Below are 19,041 nucleotides of genomic sequence, written 5' to 3' on the forward strand. Positions count from 1 at the left end.
GGCTGGGAAAGGGCGCGGGGCTGCCGCGCCTGCGCGCTGCGCTCCCCCGGGCGCCGGGGCGGCTGCGCGGGCGCAGAGGCTCCGCTGCCTCAGAGCCTCCGGGTCCCGCAGCGGCTCCGCCTCGCCGCGAGCCGGCTGCGGGCTGGGACAGGGACACGGACCGCGGCAGGACGGCCGGGGCAGCCGGTGACAGGCGCAGGATGTCGGCCACGCTCTACGTGCTCTCCACGCTGGGTGGATACGTCCTCACCTCCGCTCTCCTCCTCAAGTGCCCGGGGCTGCTCCACCGGCCCAAGCCGGCAGCGCTTTCGTTGCCGGCACATCTCGCACCGCGGCGGTGAGTGAGGGGGCGCGGGATGGAGGGGAGGGGATGCGGGAGCCTTCCTGCTCTCAGCCGCTCCTGAGGGATGGTCCCCGCCTGGCTCCCGGCGCCCAGGGCTCCGCGGCCCCCGGGCGATGCTCCCTCACGGCCCCGGGGCGCTGCTCTGTCCCCCGGGGCACGGGAGGGTCGTGAGGGGCTGCGCGGTGTCTGTGGTTTGCAGCGGGCTCCCTTTAAACCTTCCTCCCACAGCCTAATTTTAGGTGCCACCTGCTGACCAGTGCCTCGGTTCAGCGCGGAATTAATCTCCGAAGTCCAGCCGCGCCAGCCGAAATCAGCTTTGGTTTTTGCGTGGGGCGTGATGTTTTCCCTCTCAAACGCGTCTGTATTTTTTTCCTCTAACGATTCTGTATCCTGGTATTTCTCTCCCCAACCAGAGGGGTGTCTGGCTTTTGCTTGGATCAGGTACAAGAGATCAATCTTCTTGCCTGTGACCGCCTGTTTGCTTTGCTTTCTGTTTCAGGGGAAACAGAATTTGCTGTGACTCTGTTCTTGCTCCCCTTGGTGTTGCAGGCAGACAGTGAATGGCTCAGTGCCCTGGTAAAACCGATCCCATTTGAGAGTCAGGCATGTTGATTCTGTCTAAAAGAGCTAAAATAGGTTTTTAAGTTTCTTCTACCTTTTCCAAAGCGTTGGGAGGGAGAAAATGCAGCAAGTTGTGTCTTCCTTTTCTGTAGAGATCAGTTCTGTGCTTTTCCCTGCTGCCTCACTTAATTTTTGAAAATAGGCAGCTTTCTAGTAAGTATCTTTTGATATTCTGTGGGAGAGATGTCTGATGCTGCATTTAAACAGTTCTCAATATCATACTTAGTGCCAGTTTATGCAGGGGTTGATCACAGTTTTAGCCAGTGGTCCTTAACTACTGCTGCTGCCTTGAATTATCAAAATAAAAAATCTAGAGCTGATCTCTTAATGATTTTATTCCTGGCACTTCTTTCATTTAGTTTATTCAACAGTTTAAGTTTCTTTATAATTATAGCCTTAAGTATAGCATAAAATGTGCCTTTTGGTGTGGAATGTGTGTACTATCTGTTTCTTGGTATGTATATTATTCCTTCAACGAGAGAAAAGGCTCTTAATTTTGAGGATTTCCTGGTTTGTTTTTTTTATTATTTGTAAGTGGTTAAAAACTTGCAGGTGGCTTTGTTGGAACTTGGTATGATCCCCTTAATCTTCTGTTCTCACTCCTTTGCAAGGAACTTAGTTAAGATACACTGCCCTAAGCCTCGAATGAGAGTGCTTGGGCCAGTTGCTCTAAGCTCCATCGGAACAGCAGGAAAGCCTCACTTAAGGGAGGATTATTCCTCAGGCATTCAAAGTTCACTGTCTGTGAATTGTTCTGCGTCCTGTGAAATCCACCTGAGGCAGGAGCACAGCCCTGAACGTTGCAGCAGCTTCTTGCTCATCCGAGGCTGAAGATCACTCATGCTTTACTCTCCGTGGTGTTTACCCTGTAACATAAATTCCTGTGGGACTTGAGTTCTCCTTTAGTCATGCTGTAGCTTTAGACTTAGTGTCAGGTTTCCTATTGCATTACTCCAATTAACTTCGGAGATCAAGGTAACACTTAACTTTGTTTGGCTTTTTCCTCTCTGAGATGAAACCTTGTACAGTGAAGTTTTTTAAGTCTGAGGGGTTTGATTTCACTTGCTTTTTCATTCAAGAATTTTCTCACCTCATTTTGTAGAATCATCCCTGAATTATTTCTGCACTTTGCATAATTTTAAAATTGGTCATTTCTGAGAATAATTACTAAGTCTTGATATTTTGTGCTGGAGTGCTCTGTCAATGCCAGCAGCCCTGGATTGCAGGGTCTCTGAGAAAGGGTGGCACGATGATTTTTATAGAGAATAGTTCAGATTGGAAAATCATCTGAACTGAAGTTCATCTCATCTGACCAGAGCAGGTCCTGGTCCAGTTAGGTTTTGAATACATCCAGGGATGAAGTCTCCACAACCTCTCCAGGAAGCCAATTCCAAAGTTTGATCCCTCTTGCAATAAAAAAGGGGGGTTTTTTTCTTATATTTATAAACTGAAATGTCTGTATTTAAATTTGTTCTCATTCCTCTTGTCCTTTCCCTGGGCACCACCAAGAAGAGTTTGCCTGAGTCTTCTTTACTCCCTCCCATCTGGTATTTACCGGTGTAGGATCCTCCCCAGCCTCTGTTCTCCAAACAAAACAATTCCAGCACCCTCAGCCTCTCATTGTACACAAGAATCTCTCATCCCTTAATTTTCACAGCCCTTCCTTGGGCTTACTCCAGTAGATCCCTATCAGTCTTGTGCTTTGGAGCCCAGAACTGGATGTGGTGCTCCAGGAGTGGTTTCACCAGTGCTGAGCAGAGGGCAATGATTACCTCCCTTGACCTGCTGGCCCCAAAAACTTCTGAGGGTCATCTCCTTGCGCCAGTGCTTGGTGTTGGCTCTCTCTTGGCCGTGGTGGTGCTTTCAGAGTGCAAACGTGCCCTCACAATGTCTGGATGTGCCCATTTCGGCTGGGAAAGGTCGGTTCCACGTAGGGAATGCAACAGCACATGAAGGTGGAGGAGCGTTTGAAGAACTGTCAGAAGCCCTTTGGTCAGCCCAGCCTTCTCACTTTTCAGGGGACAAAATTACTTGGATCAAATAACTTGTGTAGTTCCCTTTTCTGTGTGTGGTTGCTGATTTAGAATTCTTGTTTCAGCTGACCTCTCAACTTTGTTCCTTATTTCCCCCAAGTGCTACTAGTCAGGCATTTGACTCACCATCCCTGGCTCTTGACCTCCTCCCTGACATGTGATTTGTCAGATCAGCCACTTAAAAGTTTTATGTTTGGAACTTTCTGCCCAGGAATGTTAGGATACTCTTGCTTCGTTCACAAGTTGAAGACCTGACTCAGGTGTTTTTGCCCTTCCCTCACCGTTCAGGATGTATGGGCTGTATTGCCACAGCTGATCAGTTATCTAAAAACCTCAATTATTATTGCAGTTAATTTGTAACTAATCAGCCAGGTCCTGTGCAGGGGTGTCCCATTTGTTAGGCAATCAGCAGATGGATGCCATGAGCTTCTCGTGCTCTCCTTTGTCCCTTGGTTCACTTTTGCCACTCAGCCAATTCCTAGTTCTGCAATCAAATCCCATAAAATATTGGTGAATGTCTGATCAGAGATGCTGCTCTGGACTCGCCATATTGTTTTACATTAAAGCCTGCAGATTTTTGTCATCATGGTTCTAAGTTAAGTCTTCCATTTTGTAAACCTACCTGAGAACAACAATTTTTAATTGATAGTTGTGCATTGTTTTAATTAACTGAACAGGTTTAGGTAAGTATGTCCTGGTGAGGCCTTGTTAATAGGCAAGGCCTTAATTGGAGCTCTTATAATTGCTGTTTACAAAGTCTGTCATTCATTACTGTCAAAGAGCAGTTAAAATTTGCATAGATATCTTCATCAGCACACGTATCATCCTGAGGTTGTTTTGTTTTTCAGTTTATAATATTGCCTATTTTCTGAGGTAAGGAGAAGGCACAACCTTTTCCAGTCCCTAATCAGACTGATTTTTAAAGAATTTTTTTTTTTTTTGCAGAGAATGCTGGTTTAGGAGTTGCAGAGTTTACTGTTGCCTGAGAGAAAATTAAATTTGCTTGTCCTTTCATTTCTGAACTAAAATTGATGTGTGTTTCATTCCTCATGTGTGAGACCTCCTTTTTCCAGCAGCACAAACCTTTATTGACAGATCTGTGCTGCTGGGGAATGTCCTTGTACTGAAAAAAGAGGTTGTCACCTCTTTGAGCATCAGCTGGGGTATACATTTAGGGAGTGTCAGTTTTAGAGTGTCTTGGGTGTTTTTATTCATAGTTTTTTGTTTGTGTTTTTTTCTCATTACTTGTCCCACCAACTCTTAAATAGATTTTTGCATATACTGTGCATGTGGGGCTTATTTTCTTAGCTATACCTCTGGTAAAATAAACACTTTGTTATGACTATTCAAAGTGTTACACAAATCCAAGATAAGTTCTTTCCTAAAATCATTCTACCTGGAGAACGTTGTGTCTCTCCAGTAGGTTGGTGGCAACAGGGACTTCTGCCTTGAGCTTCATACTCATTTCTCAAAATAAGTACATTTTAAAATCTGTTATTTTTAAAATTTATTTTCAGTGGGATTGAGAGGAGGAAAAGGATTTTGTGTAAGTTTTATTTTTGTTATTTCTGCAGGTGCTGGGGAGAACCTGGAGAATACAATGGCAGCCTTTCACCAGTGAGTACAAAAGGATGGGAATGCCTAAATTAGGTGTTCTCAGTGTCTTTATCGAGTGCAGCAATCAAGGGAGGTGGGATTTCATCAGTTCTTTGGGGTTACAGTGTCCTGTTTCTGAAAGTCAGCTCTCCTCTGGGTGACTCATGGATTGCCAAACATACACTCCAGTTTCACCAGAAGGAGTTGAGATACCACAAATTACGGTCTGTGCACAAGAACAAATGGAAACAAACCCCTGAGGCCCGATCTGTGTTAGCCAATAAAACAGAAACAATACTGTGCTTAATGGTGGTTATTTCTATTAATTTATTTATCATTATAAAGCTAAAAATGCTGCTGTTTGTTTTTTTTCCTGCACACACACTGCAGTCACGCAATGTGTGAAAGCCTCTTACCCAGGGGTTTAGAATGGGGTTGGGACCAGAAAGCCTTTTTAAGCTTCCAGCATTTAAGTAGTGAATTTTAACAAGGTTCTCAAAGGCATTTGGAAAAGAAGCATATCTGAAACTCCAGCTGCTGCTGAGAAGGGACCCCATTATGTGAGCTCCTCTTTGTCTTGTTTGGGATTTTTCTAACTTGCTTTGTGCTTTGGAGCCTCATCAGTTTGCTGTTTCCCTGCAGCCTGAGGGGTGCCAGCTTTCCCAACCAAATAAAAGAAACACTGCACTATTTTCTATCTCCATGGAAGCTCAGTGTAGTTTTGTGTGGCTTTTTGGTTGTTTTTTTTTTTCTGCTGGCCTGCTTTTTTTCAAGGCAATGGAAACTCTTCTGGCTCCTTCTGGGAAGGGGTAAAAAGGCTTTGTCCTTCACATTTGCTCATTCCCATCTCCATGAGTGAGGTAGCAAAAGGAGTGGGGTAGAAGATCGCTGATCTAGTTGGTGAAAATTTATCAGGATTGGCTCAAACAGCTGGTGTGAGCTGATCAGTTTATAATCCATCAGATTCAGTGTGAAGCCAAGCAGGGTGTGTCTGCAGGAGCTGTTCCTGCAGGTTTGCACAAGCAGGAATATTGGCTGTTGCTGTCGTTGAATCCAGAAGAGAATGTGTGTATGGGGGGATGAGGCCTTGTTTCTATACTGCTTAATTTACAAATATTCTGGACAGAAATTACAAGCTTTTTGTACCAATGACAATATTTTGATTTGTTTTCTTTATTTAGGTAAAGTGCATAATAGATGGGGGGGGCTGTAATCTTGTTCTACCATATTTAAATGCTTCTGTGGTGGTTTTAGATTATAAAATAACAGCTTTTAAGCAAGAGCATTCTCATCCTCATTTGCAAATGTGAGCCTGCCTCACATCTTGAGTTCTGGAGCAGTCGGATCTGAATCCACAACGATGTTCTGAGTCTGGAGCCTTCTCTGGAGCAGTGTGAATTTGACAGAGCAAACTGATTTCCAGCTGGGAAAGCTCAGCACTTGAGGAAGCTTATTTAGCAGTGAGCTGCTTGTAAGGGCCTGGCAGAGTCTCAAATTTGTTAACAAGGAAAGTTGTTGTTCTCCCTTTTCCATGCAATGTCAGCCCTGACTTTCTTAAGCAAGAAATATTGCTAATAAAATTTGCTGTTGAAATGATAAAACCTGGTACTACATGGGAACATCTACAAATTTGGCAAATCTCCTGTGGCAGATTTGGAGATGCTTTCCCTCAGGAGAAAAAAAATCACCCAGTACAGCCTGTGATTCTTCCATATGTAACAGGATTTTGTTCCTCTCCTAATTCTTAATTAGCAGCACTGGAAAACAGTTTACAAATTGGCTTTAATTTGACAACCCTTCTTGATCATTATCCCAGCTGGACCAGAAATTGTGTTAAACACTTTGGGGAGTACGTTCTGGTGGTTTTTTTTGTTTGTTTGTTACTGCATTTGTGGATGTTCATGGCTTGTGTTCAGCAGCCAATAAAGCCCATAAGGAAAAACCTGTTACTGAATTTACAGAGCTTTGATTCTCAGGTAGACACAACTCACAGGGTGGTGTAGGTTTGCTCAGAGATGGATAAAAAGAAGGTTTTGAAGGAACAGTTCAGACTTCTATCTGTCTGCTGGAATGACACCTCTTTTCTAATTAAATGAGCAATTCAGTGCTTGTTGCAGTAAAGCTTTTTTTTTTTTATTCTGGCGTCAGGTTTCTTGTACTTGTTTTTCATCAATGTCGTTATCACTTTCTGGTTTCTTTACTCCTGTGGGCTAAACTCCATGGAATGGATTTGGGATTGGATTAGAGCTTTTCAAAGAAGGGTGTTGGAACAGGAATAGCTATTTTGCTTTGAAAAATATGACTGGATGTTTAGTGGTTTATTTCTTTTTCAATTTAAATGAAAAATTTTCATGAAAATAATAATTTCTTCAGGTTGTTTTGCTGCCCAAAAGAAAGCCAAAAGCCTGAAAGCCCCACTGCTAATTTCCTGATTCATCTCTTCCTGATTAATGTAAATCAAGTAAAAAAAAAAAAAAAAAAAAAAGGCAGCTTTCACATCCGTGTCATTTTTTGTTTCTTACCGTAAATTTGATTACTTTTTTTCAAAACCTCACTTCTTCCAGTGGGCAGATGTGCTGCTGCAAATAAACACCCCACTCCAAATCTTCAACCAGTCCTTTAGGAGTAGGTTTCTCAATCCTGGGGTGGCAGGCTGCAAGCCATAGGTTTGCTTCCTGATTCCTATGGGAGACAGAGCCAAAAATCCCATCTCTGCTTCATGAGATGTTTTTTATTCTTGTGTCAGCTTCCCACTGCAGCAGAGTTGTTTGCTCCTTGCTCTGCAGCAGGATTGTGAGGATTCCTTGCACCATAAAGCATCCAAAGTACTTCCAGTGGGATTAGTTTATGGAATGTGTTGGGTTTGGAGCTGCACAAAGAACTCGAGTGGTTCAAGGCAGACTTTCCTTGCAGCGCAGTTAATTTGGGGACAGACATGTTGGAGCTGGATTGTCACCTGACAAAAGATGAGCAAGTGGTTGTGTCCCATGATGAGAACCTGAAGAGATCAACAGGAGTTGATGTCAACATATCTGACCTCAAATACTCGGTGAGTTGAGGAGAAAATGGGCTCTGGGGGGTGTTGAAAAATGCATTTGTGGGGTGGGCAGGGGGCTGTGTGCATGTCTGTGTGTGCCTGGTGCCCAAAACCAAAGGGGAGGATTCATCTTAATAAAAAAACCAAACAAACCACCCCCAAAGTTCACTAAACTCCCTGGGCAGTCAGAGGATCAAACCTGGCACATTCCAAAGGGTGATTAACTCCTCCAGTATCAGGTTGGATGAATGGCTCTGGAGCTGGGATGTTTTGCCACACTGATGACAGAGGAAGATTAATCAACAAGCTCTTCCTGGTGTGACCAGCTTCTTAGTGGGAAAACCGGGAGATGATTCCCTCCTGCCTTGACACTGGAATTTTCAGAATTCTCAGAAAGGCATCTGGGAATGTTTTGCCTTATTCAACTACAGGTGACAAAAATCTAACAATGCCAGATAGTTCAATTAATACTGAAAGTGGTGCTACTAAATCACTTTCGTGGGTGAAAAGACTTTAAAGGTAAGTGGCTTATGAATTACGATTTTTTTTGCCTTTCTGGAGGAGGGTCATGATTATATCCCTGCATGTGAATTAATGTTCCATTTCTCTTTGTTTTTAAGGAACTTCCACCCTATCTCTGCAAGTTGGATGTCACATTTCAGAAAGGTGAGATGTTTGTCTCTTGCTGTTTCACTTTTCCATTTTGTAGTGTGGCAGTTTCCTGCTTTGGCAAAGGGAGTAGAAAAGTGCATTTGCTTCTCTCAATATCATGATGAGAGAAGTTTCAAAAGAAAAATACAATCCTGGCTGTAGAAACCAGTACAGTAGTTACTGTAGGTATAACTTGGAGTTCAGAAGGAAATTTTGTCCTTATTTGGTCTTTTTCATATTTATCTTGTTGCATTTGGTGTGTGGTAACTGAGCCTGTCTTTGCTATTTCAGGATTTTAACTTTGCCTGCACTCCTACTGTTGCTAAATAATGAGTGAATTTCATGAAGTTAAAACATGAATGTGCAACATGCTCAGGGCATTTTCATTATGGAAATGAGCTTGTCATAGTTAATTACAGCTGAATGAATTTTTTTGTTTAAAAACGTGATAATCCTAGGAACTTTATAAAAAGTTTTAAGTTAATGAGTGCTCTGACATTTCTGGTTTTATCTGTGGTTTGTTAAAAATGGCTACAGCAGTGACAAGTTTCTTGTTTCCCCAGAATGTCAGTGTGAGGGGAAGGACAATCGTATCCCACTCCTGCAAGAGGTGTTTGAGGCATTTCCAGAAACTCCTGTCAACATTGACATCAAAATGAACAACAACGTATTGATCAAAAAGGTACGTGAGAATCTCTGCTGAACTGAGAGTGAAGGCAGTGGAATGATGCTGATATTCCAAAAGTTTTTTTGGAGTTGTGGCGGTTTGTGATACCAAGATCTGTTCTTGGACTGCTTCACCCTTCACGTGTTGGGTCTTGCTCTGTGTGTGAGGTAATAAAGGAGACAGAGAAAGGATCTTGTGCAAGATACTCAGTAAAAGCTCTTTAGGACCCTTCATCTGGGTGAGAAACTGCTCCAGCACAGCTGGAGACATGTTTGGTTTGTACTTCCTGGGGAGGATGTTCTTAGGGACTGTTGCTCCCCAAAGCAGCATAAAAACATGATGTTATTGTGTAGATGTGTTCAGCACAGAGAAGGAAATCTTTCCAGCAAATGCTATTTTGTCATTTAGGTTTCTTGAATTCTTTAGGGCTTTTTGTAGGTGTAATGGTCTTCTATCATTGTCCTGAACACCTGTTTATTTCCCATCAAAGCACCACAACCACTTTATGATGGGAGAGAGTAGAGAACTCTCTTCTATAATGATCTCCAAAGCAAGTAGAGTTCCAGTTCAGTAATGCTGCACTTAATTTCCAGTGACTCCATGTGAGAGTTGTGCTTTCTGTGCTGCAGGTCTCAGAGCTGGTGAGTCAGTACAAGAGAGAGCATCTGACCGTGTGGGGGAATGTCAATTATGAGATTGTATCTAAGTGCTTCAAGGAGGTAAGGCTGAGTCCAGCTAAGCTTTGTTACTGTGTGCTGACAAAACCTACAGAAAAGCACCCTGCAAATCAAGATTTTACCAGCTAGGCCAGGCTCCTACTTGTGGTGAGAAATTCTGTGCTCAGATTGTATTCTGCTTGCCATACTGCTGAAATAAGACAAGCACAGTTAACACTCCTCTACCCTGCCATAAAATACTTGAGGAATTATGCTTACTCGTGCTTTATTCTTGTTTTATGAAATATAGGACATGGCAATTTTATGCCAGGGGTTCTTAGAGCCTCTTTTGCACATCGTTCATCTGATAAAAAGCAATTTTTTCCAAGGATTGCTTATTGTCTGTTTCTTTGCATGAAAATAATGGATGTGGCCACTAGTGGAGACAGTTGCATCAGCATAAAGCTATTGTTTCACAGCTATAATTCTCAAACTCCTTTTTGTGCTGATGAATTTTACAATTTAGAATTAAATTAAAACTGTGCTTATAAGTCCAAGGGAGTTATGCACCTGAGTGAAATTCATCTTGTTGATAGTTCAGTCTAGTTGATTATTTCAATTTATCTGTGCAGGACAACACCCCGTTTCCTACCTGAAGAGCAGTTAGATTTATTCATATAAAGCAGTTTAATCTTAGGCTGAACTTGAGACATGCATTGATGAGTAAGTCTAATTGCAACAGACTCAAAAACTACCAAGATAACTGAGAATCTCTTCCCTGCTTCCTGCAGAACTCTGACATTCCCATCATCTTCTGTGCCCAGCGTGTCCTCCTGCTTCTTGGCCTGTTCTACACTGGTCTGCTGCCATTCATTCCCTTCAAGGAGGAATTCTTTGAGATTCCCATGCCTTCCATCATCCTCAAGTGAGTTACAGCCCATCAGTGGGTGCTGCACTGGCATCAGTGTAAAGCAGGTGAACCACGATGCCTCCCTGAGCACTGGTTTTGTTGGTGTCCTTGGGCTGAGGTTACTGTTCTGTTGGTTTAGGCACTTTTGGATATTCCTGAGGGAATTCTGTGCATGGTAATACACAGCAGTTCTGTACTTACAACTAATGCTTGCTCTTTTCTCCTCTTTTCTTAGAACAAATTAGTCTGATAGGGCCAGAAGACAAGTCAGCAGTAGGATGGATATGAGATTTCACAATCTTTCTCATCTTCACTCAAAGTGCTGCAGAATTCTCATCTCTGCTGCTTCTCTTAAATGTAGCTCACTTCTCTTGTATAACCCAGTTCTAAGTCACTGTCTTGAGCAGTGAAATTACTGCTCTAATTTGAGCAAGATTAATTCCTCATGTTCCTTTTGCAGGAACATCTCAACTAAGATTTTAATCTGTGCTCTGGTAATTTTTGGTTTCCTTTTCCTCAACAGGCTGAAAGAACCAGAGAAGATGTCAAGAAGCCAGAAATTTATTATCTGGCTGGCTGACACGTAAGATTCTCATCTGATTATATTTTTATTTATATTTTGCCTTTAGATTAACAGTTGACTCAAGCAACTAAGACTAGCTATTTCTACATCTATGCATTATATTTTTTCAGGCGTTTTTTTTTGTCAGTGCAGGATAAATCATATTCAAATCTTACATAGGTGTGCTTTATGCTGTTTATTTTCCATACACTGAAGCATCCTAAGGTGCAGTAGCAGTGGGCATTATTCCAATTGTCTGTGAAGCTTCTGTCCTTAAGTGTGCTCAGCTAATTAACATGCGGTTAGATGCAGAATGCAGATTTCATGGATGTGACTGTTCCACAATGTTATCAGAGGAGAGACACTGTTTGCCTTACAAGGAACACTTTGCATTTTAAGAATATCTGTGCTTCAGAGGGAATTTAGTCATAGGTTTTCAGTGACTGCAGTGTCTCCTGGCTCTTGCTCCTGTCTCTGACATCTGTTAGTTTAATTTCTCCAGTGGCCAGGATATTTTCATGTCTTTTGAAGGATAAAATCTCTCTGAAAGCAGAGTGCTTGGTTCATCAGACATGGTATAAGGTCCCTTTAGGATGAAGGATTTAGCTGCTGGATTTGATCTTCAGCAGAGTTAATACTTGAATTGCTTAAACTAGGAGTTTCCTAGAATTAGCTTTCTCTTGTGGAAAACATTGACTCTACACACTTTATGGGAACTTCATTGCAGGACATCAACAGACACTGAAAACTCCATATATACTTGAAGTTATTAATTAATCTCCCTCTCCTTCCCCAGGCTGCTGATGAGGAAGGCACTGTTTGACCACCTCACGGCTCGGGGCATCCAGGTACAGTAGGGCAAAGCTAAAGTGAGAATTCAAACCAGACAGACACAGCCTTAAAAGGGGTTCCTGATCCCCCCAGCATGTTCTTTGTGTTTCTGGGACTGTAAGTTGCTGTTTAGTTCCTAAGCAAAAGCTGCTGCTGTTATATTTGCAGTGCTCTGATTGCAAAGGAAGATTCGTGCATTTGGAAAAAGATTTTTTTTCATTGAAATCCTTTAAGTTTAGGGATTTTTTTTCCCCCACTTCAAACTTAAGCCTATAAAATACGCAAAACTGGTTATCTGTTGTGGGGCTTTCACAAAATAACATTTTGACTTTTAGAAGGACCTGAAGTCTCAGGTAGTGGAGTTGGAGTCACCACTAAAAAATGTCCCTTTTGGAAGGTGAGGAGGAAAAGTTGGGTATGTTTGTATGCAGCAGCATCTCTCTCAGATAAAACAATTTAGGTCAAAAGTCACCTTTTAAAACAACTGTTTCCTGTAATTAATTGGTTCTTCTATCCCATTTCATAGGTGTACATTTGGGTACTGAATGAAGAGCAAGAATACAAGAGAGCATTTGATCTTGGAGCTACTGGAGTGATGACAGACTATCCAACAAAACTGAAGGAGTTCTTACATAATTACCCAGCCTAAAGGAGGAAAACTGAGAAAGTCCTTCCAGAACAGATTGTGAGCCAAGGATTTTCCTCATTAAAAAAATAATTGAGGGCAGCATGCAGAGATCATTTTTGTTGGAAAGATATAATTGATGATCTGTTACCTTATCAAGTCACTACCTAATGTAAAGGTTGTCTATTTATTTTAAAACTTTGATTACATAGTTTACATTTGTAAATAGCTCATTTAGCAACAGGACGCTTCACAAATGGTGATGATTAGGGAGAAAGTTGCCTGATAAGGTACCTGTAGATAATAAGCATTATCTTACCTGTCACAAGTGTTCCTAAGCAGCTGTCAAGACATGTCAGTTATTCCAGTTATATTCTAGTGAGCAGAAACTGAAGAATTTCTGAAAGTGTAGCCTGTGTGTTTGCATTTCTTGTGTTGCTTTTAGATTTCAGATAACTTCTAGAGGGGAAAAAAAAAAATAGAAAAAGAGGCACAGGAGAAATAGCAAAGCAGACCCTGTGGCTGGCCAGGTAGTGAAGTGTACTCAGTGAAGGTGGTCACTTTTTAGCCAAAATTAACTCAGTATAAATTGACTCCATTATTCTCACTGACAAGAATGTTGACTTTGAGTTGGAATTGGATTTAGACCCTTCCTGAGGTGATGGCAACACTGTGGCTTGTTGGTTCAGGATTTACATCAGGACCTGGGTTTGACACTGAGTTCCACTGCAGGGTCCAGGCTTGCCCCTGGTTCTGGCCTGCCTGTCAGGCATGGCAGTAGCTGGATTTCCAGGATGGAAAATTGCACTTATTACAGGTTGCACTCACTTTGAAATAGCCTTTTCACAGTGTCCTAAAAGTCTTTTGCACATTTGTGGTTCTTGATGAACGAGAAGTTGTTTCTAGGGTGAGGGACCAAAGAAGACTTAAATTTGGTCGGGAGTTTTAGGGACAAATGAAAATGTTCCTATTAAATGAATTCACCCAAAGTAGATCTATATGTATATTTATAAAGGGAGGGAGTGTCAATCTAGAATGTGTGTAGACTTTAGTCTTTTTTCTCCACAAAAATACATCCAATATCCATTAAGTTTATGTGCATGGACATGGAAATAACTGGCAAAAGCCTGGAAACCCCAGGTGTGCTGGAATGGGGTTAGGCAGGAAGGTATTTCTAGAAGCTTCCCATGCTGTTCTGTCCTTGTGATCAGGAGTTACCCATGTGTCAGACAGGTTGGAGCCTGCAGTGCCTGTGTGCCTTGGTGTGCTCATGTCATGGTTGGGAGTCCAGGAGGAGTTTGATTACTGTGGCTTAATTACATCCAATGTATAGAGCTCAGTCACTGAATCATCAGATGCTCTCTCTAAACAAGAGTTTTGTTCAGTTTCTCGAAGGAGCTTCATGTGAAAATGATAGATCTTAATAATAAACACAGTAACCAATGTGTATTTACTGCAAGGTGCACCCACTGTGCTAAAAACTGATTTTTAAGTAATTTTTTTCCCCTTTGTAGCTCAGATTTGGGAGGGTTCTTGTTTCACCCCCCTGGCTGCTGTGCCATATTTATAATTGTGGAGCATCTTTGCTGTTCCACTGCCTGTCAGGAGGCTGTGAAATTGCCAGATCCATCTGCATGGAGAGTGTTTGTTTCTGCACCCCAGTTCCTTTCTGAGGAATATGTCTGTCTGAAATGGAAAAAAACTACTGCATTTAGGATTCCAGGGAACATGTGGTGATGGGGGCAAATGAGTTAATGTTGTCCTTTTGAATATCTGCCTGGTGAAGATGACTGCAGATTCAATTTCCTCCTAATTTAATCAGCCTTGTTGCTTATTGAATGGAAGAGAGGAAAATGTAACTTCCTAACTGTTCATGGGGGGAAAAGGATGAAATTATTTATTAGGTACTAAGCTTTCTGTTTCCCTTTCAGACCAGTTCTGTCTGGTCACATAAGTGCTAATAATCAGTCAAGTCACAGCTCTGCCTGCTTTTTAGAAGTCACAGAATAGTTACCGAAGATGTTTCACACACAGCTCAGTAAGTAAATTTAAAAATTCCACCTTTCTGTCCTAATCCTGGGTTATTACCTGTTTGTAGGTCCAGATAGTTATTATGCTGTGTGGTTTTTATAAACTCAATTTTATTGCTATTGAATTTTTGACACACACACCGATATTAAGATGCAAATACAATTCTGGTTTTAGAGAATACCATCAAATAGCTCTTATACATTAAAACATTTTTGTTTAGGTTAGCTATACAAAACTTTTCTGTTTTGTTAGGAAGAGCTAAGTTTTAAAATACCAGTTTTGATCTCTGAGTTTGTCTCAAGTTTCCCTCACCACTCAATAGTTTTCCATTATTCTATATTGAATGACAAAACACAGGTACTGAAGTGACAGTGGTTTATATTTAATTTTAATATTTTTATTCTCTCTCTAGTAGTAGAGATGGAAATTTTTGGCTTCTAAGATTTTTCAACCACGTTTTTGTCAGACCACCAGTGTTCTTACATCTGATGTAGCTTCTGACTGTGCTGTTTATACACTGACCTCTCTTGGATAAATCTGTTGCTCAATATCTGAAATTTGATTGGGAAGGGAAAGGGTCCAGTGCTGGAAAGGCTGCTGGATTTATTCATTCACCTGTTTGGGTGAGTAGAGGAGCTCAAGTTTGATCTCTTGAGACAGATAATGTGCCATGGACAAATCCCAGCACCAATGCACAGGGCTTAGGCCATGATAACTGTTTGTAACAAAATAACATGGAATTGGGGTTACTGTAAAACATTTGTTGTATCAAATCCTTGTTTTGAATATTCCAGAACTCACTGTGTGATTTTTTTTTTTTTTTTTTTTAAAAACCACTTGTACAGAAAAGCTTTTGTTGAGAACTTGCACAACTGTCCAGGAGGATGTTCAGTTAATCTCTCTCTCTGAGGAGAGATTCTTTTCAGGTACTTTTAACTCTAATTATTGTTTTAACACTGTGTTCTCAACCCTGTTGCAGACTATTTTATGTATGATGGATGATGCATGTATTTCATGCACTTTTAATTTGCAGAAAGTCTCGTGGACCTCTCTAGCTCCAAAGCTATGAAGTGATTTTTCTTTTCATGTGAAGAAAGATGTGATGCTCTTGAAATGTGGCACATTAAAACATCTTTGCTCATAAAAGATCTAAAACTGAATGCTTGTTAGCTGTGACTTCTTTCCCTAAAAACCTAATTTCTGAGACTGATTTTGTGTTTACAGTGTAGTTGGTTTGAGTTTGTATTCCACAGGAATTCCACTTGCAGCAAGTTTCTGTCCTTTCTGATGATCAGCAGGATAACATTTCCTCTAGTCCTAGAGGTAAACTTCCAGCTTTCCTACTGGATTGCCATTAAATTACATTAAATACTAGGTTTTAAGGTCGAGTGTAATTTTAGAACCTTGAGGGTTCATATTGAGGTAAGAGAGGTGAAGTAGGGGTTTGTATGTTAGTGTTTAGTAACTTTGAAAGGATTTTTCCAGCGTGATGAGAGGATTCTCCAGATGGCTCTGGATGCTGTTTGATTTCTTAAAATACATCCTAAATGTCTGGTAAATCAGAAAAGGGAATTGGGGGACATTAAAGTGTCTTTGAACTCTTCACTTCAGGTGGTGTAACCTGTCATAAATCTGCAGCTCAAACAGAATATTCAGAAAAACTTCAGAACAATTCCCAGCACTTTATCCAAAGCAAGAAGGCTCGAGGTGCTGATTATTTTAAGGAATTCTCAGAATATATTTTTTTTTTACTCCGGTTTGCCCCTGGAATTCTCAGTGTACCCCTGGAGAAGGGATGAATTTTGGTAGGAAAGCTGAATAAATCAGAATCTCCGGCCCCTGCTCGCTCCTGCCGCGGGAGGCCGCCACAGCCCGCACATTCCCGATGGATTTCCAGAGGGATCCGTCTTCCACACAGCGATTCCCAGAGCCAGGCGGGATGAGGAACCCGCAGTGCAGAGCTGGATTAAAAAGAAATGCTCCTTCGGTCCCAGATTCTCAGTTTTGCCATCGGTTTATTAAAGCTGGATTTATGGAAGGGGGAGTTCCTAATTGTAAAATCTGGAATATTGCTATGGAAAGGAAAATGAGGGATGAGTTGTAGGTGTTGAGTTTTACAGCTGCACAGTCATGCATGGCTTGGTGATTTTTGGGGCAGGATAAAGCACTGGGAGATGCTGGCTGGTTTCTTGTTGGACCAAAAATAGTGATGCTGCAAATTGGGGGAAAAAAAACCTAATTCTGTTAATGATGGAAACACCTGAAGGATGCTTCCTCATGTCTCTAAAAAATGTAAAGTATTCCCATTTTACAAATAAAGAAAAAGGGCAGCATCACCTGATATATCTTGATTACAAGGCCATTAACACCTGCTGCAGATACAATTTGGGAATGCCAAGAAACTGAGATTTTTATCAGATTTAAACGCATTTAATTCCCAAGATGTTGAGGCAGTAGCTCAGTGGGTGATCTGGTATTTCTTCCCCTCTCAGTATTGCCATGGCAAAAGTTTCCCCCAGGCTGTGATGCTTTATCAGCTAGGCTTTTCTTGTTAAAATGATAATTAAGGTTTAAACTGATGTCTGACTGAGCAGGGAAAAACAGTAGCTGTACTGCTCAGGCTCCAAAAAATGACTGTTTGCAAATAGTGAAATTAAAAATCCCGTTCAGTTGAAAGCCAAGTTGTCGAATATTGTAGAGCCGAAATTCAGGGGTTTTTAAGAAAAAAATCAATAGATATCCTCAAAGCTCAGCCCAGTAAAAGTTTTCATGGTGCTGCTCAAGCTGTGCTTGCAAAGTTTGCAACCAGACTCTGTAACCCAGAATCAAATGTGAAAATGGGGCTTGAAGCTTTAGTAAGGAGCATTTAATCCAACCAGCATTTTATTTTGCAAAAGTGAGTGAAATTCTGCTGGTAAAACACTGTTATCCCTAAAAACCTTCAAATTTTTGTAAATCATAGGGGTTAGAACATAAAGAAGAAATTTTGGCTTTTTTATGGTGGTATTTTACTACAACTTCAAAGCTGTGTGAGCCCCCAGATTTCCATGGCAATGCTGACATTAAAGCAATATAATTCCAATTGATCCGCATCCTAAACCAACCTTATTCCAACAGAAACCTTTGTGTGTGTGTGTATATATATATATAAAAAGAATATTGATGTGCACCGTATAAATAATAATGTATTTTTATTATGAAACTGAAAATTCTGCTGCACAGGTGGAGGGAAAAAAAAATAATTTCACTGCTGTGCAGCAGCCTCTTGATGATGTAAATTTGTTTTGCTGATGGTTTCTTGTGGTTTCTGGGTGATTTAAAGTTCAAGTAAATTCTGTCACCACTTCCTGCTGATAACCTTGTCTACATCTGTTAAATACAGAACTTTTAGCACCGAGGGAGAGGGGCTGAAAATGTGGTGTTTGCTCTTTGCTGCTGGCAGGGGAAGGAAGGAGGTTATCTAAGACAAGAAGCTTAAAGTAAGCCTTCAAAGCAGGCTCCTCTTGCAGCTGTCTAAAGATAAGACAGCAATTTTCCTCTTTATTGGGTGTATTTAATAGCTGCTAACTACCCTGGTGCTTGAGTCTTTGTTACCAGCGTGTTTCAATTGTACCACGAGTGTACAGGGGGTGGAAAAAAAAAATGTCATTTAGTATTTAAAATCTCCTTGTGGAATTCCTTAACCAGCTGCCAGCTGGCTTAGTATTGTGATCCAGAGGGGTTGGGGTTGGCTTGTGTCGAAGGGAAATAGTTTATAGCACAAGGTAGAATGTTGTTTTACCCACAAGAAGTGTCCCAGTTAATAGAAATATTGCCTTATTCGTCCATATACTTAACATTTGAACCAGACCATTGCCCTTGCCGTTACCAGGAATTACCAGTTAAGGAATTCTGCAGTAAAATACTGCTAAGAATTTGCTTAAGCAGAGAGTGTTAGAACAGGAATAATCTCATAAAGCAAATATATTTCATCCCCGAAGATGTAGAACATTAATCCTTGGGTGTGAGAAATGGACAGATAGAAAATACTAATTAAATATTTTTAATATTGGAAGTGTCCAAGGCCAGGTTCGAGCAACCTTGGGATAGTGGGAAGTGTCCCTGCCCCTGGCAGAGGGGTGGAATGTGATGGGCTTTCAAGTCCCTTCCACCCCAAACCATTCTGGGAGTATTAAACGTGTACTTTACACACTGAATTATTGTTATTAGCCCTCAAAGGCTGGGCTGGGAATAAAAACGTGCAGGGGGAAGCCTTCGAATTACCTCGGCCTGAGCTGCTGGCTGCTCGTGTCTTAATTACAGAGCTTTGAGGGGATGGCATTTAATTGGGGTTTGCTGTGTGTGTGCTCAGGCTCTGTGAGCACATCTGCAGATGTTTGGGTATAAAATTGCCAAGACCTCGCCTGGAAAAATTCATGGCAAGGGCAGGGATGGAGATTTCCAGGAGCAATATGGAATATCCTCATTTTTGCAGTTAG

At 41.4% G+C, this 19,041-nt stretch overlaps 1 protein-coding gene across 1 annotated transcript; it reads left to right on the top strand.

Annotated features, from left to right (window-relative positions):
* The first annotated feature begins 53 nt into the window (after positions 1-53).
* On the top strand, positions 54-17,917 carry GDPD1 (glycerophosphodiester phosphodiesterase domain containing 1). Its single transcript, XM_010402351.4, is given in 11 exon segments — positions 54-296; positions 298-337; positions 4,572-4,614; positions 7,507-7,642; positions 8,251-8,296; positions 8,845-8,963; positions 9,578-9,667; positions 10,396-10,529; positions 11,038-11,097; positions 11,873-11,924; positions 12,434-17,917. Coding segments are annotated over 11 exon segments (939 nt in total). The 5' UTR covers positions 54-200; the 3' UTR covers positions 12,557-17,917.
* The last annotated feature ends 1,124 nt before the right edge of the window (positions 17,918-19,041 follow it).

This window comes from Corvus cornix, chromosome 19, assembly GCF_000738735.6.
Source record: "Corvus cornix cornix isolate S_Up_H32 chromosome 19, ASM73873v5, whole genome shotgun sequence".
Taxonomy (NCBI): Eukaryota; Metazoa; Chordata; class Aves; order Passeriformes; family Corvidae; genus Corvus; species Corvus cornix.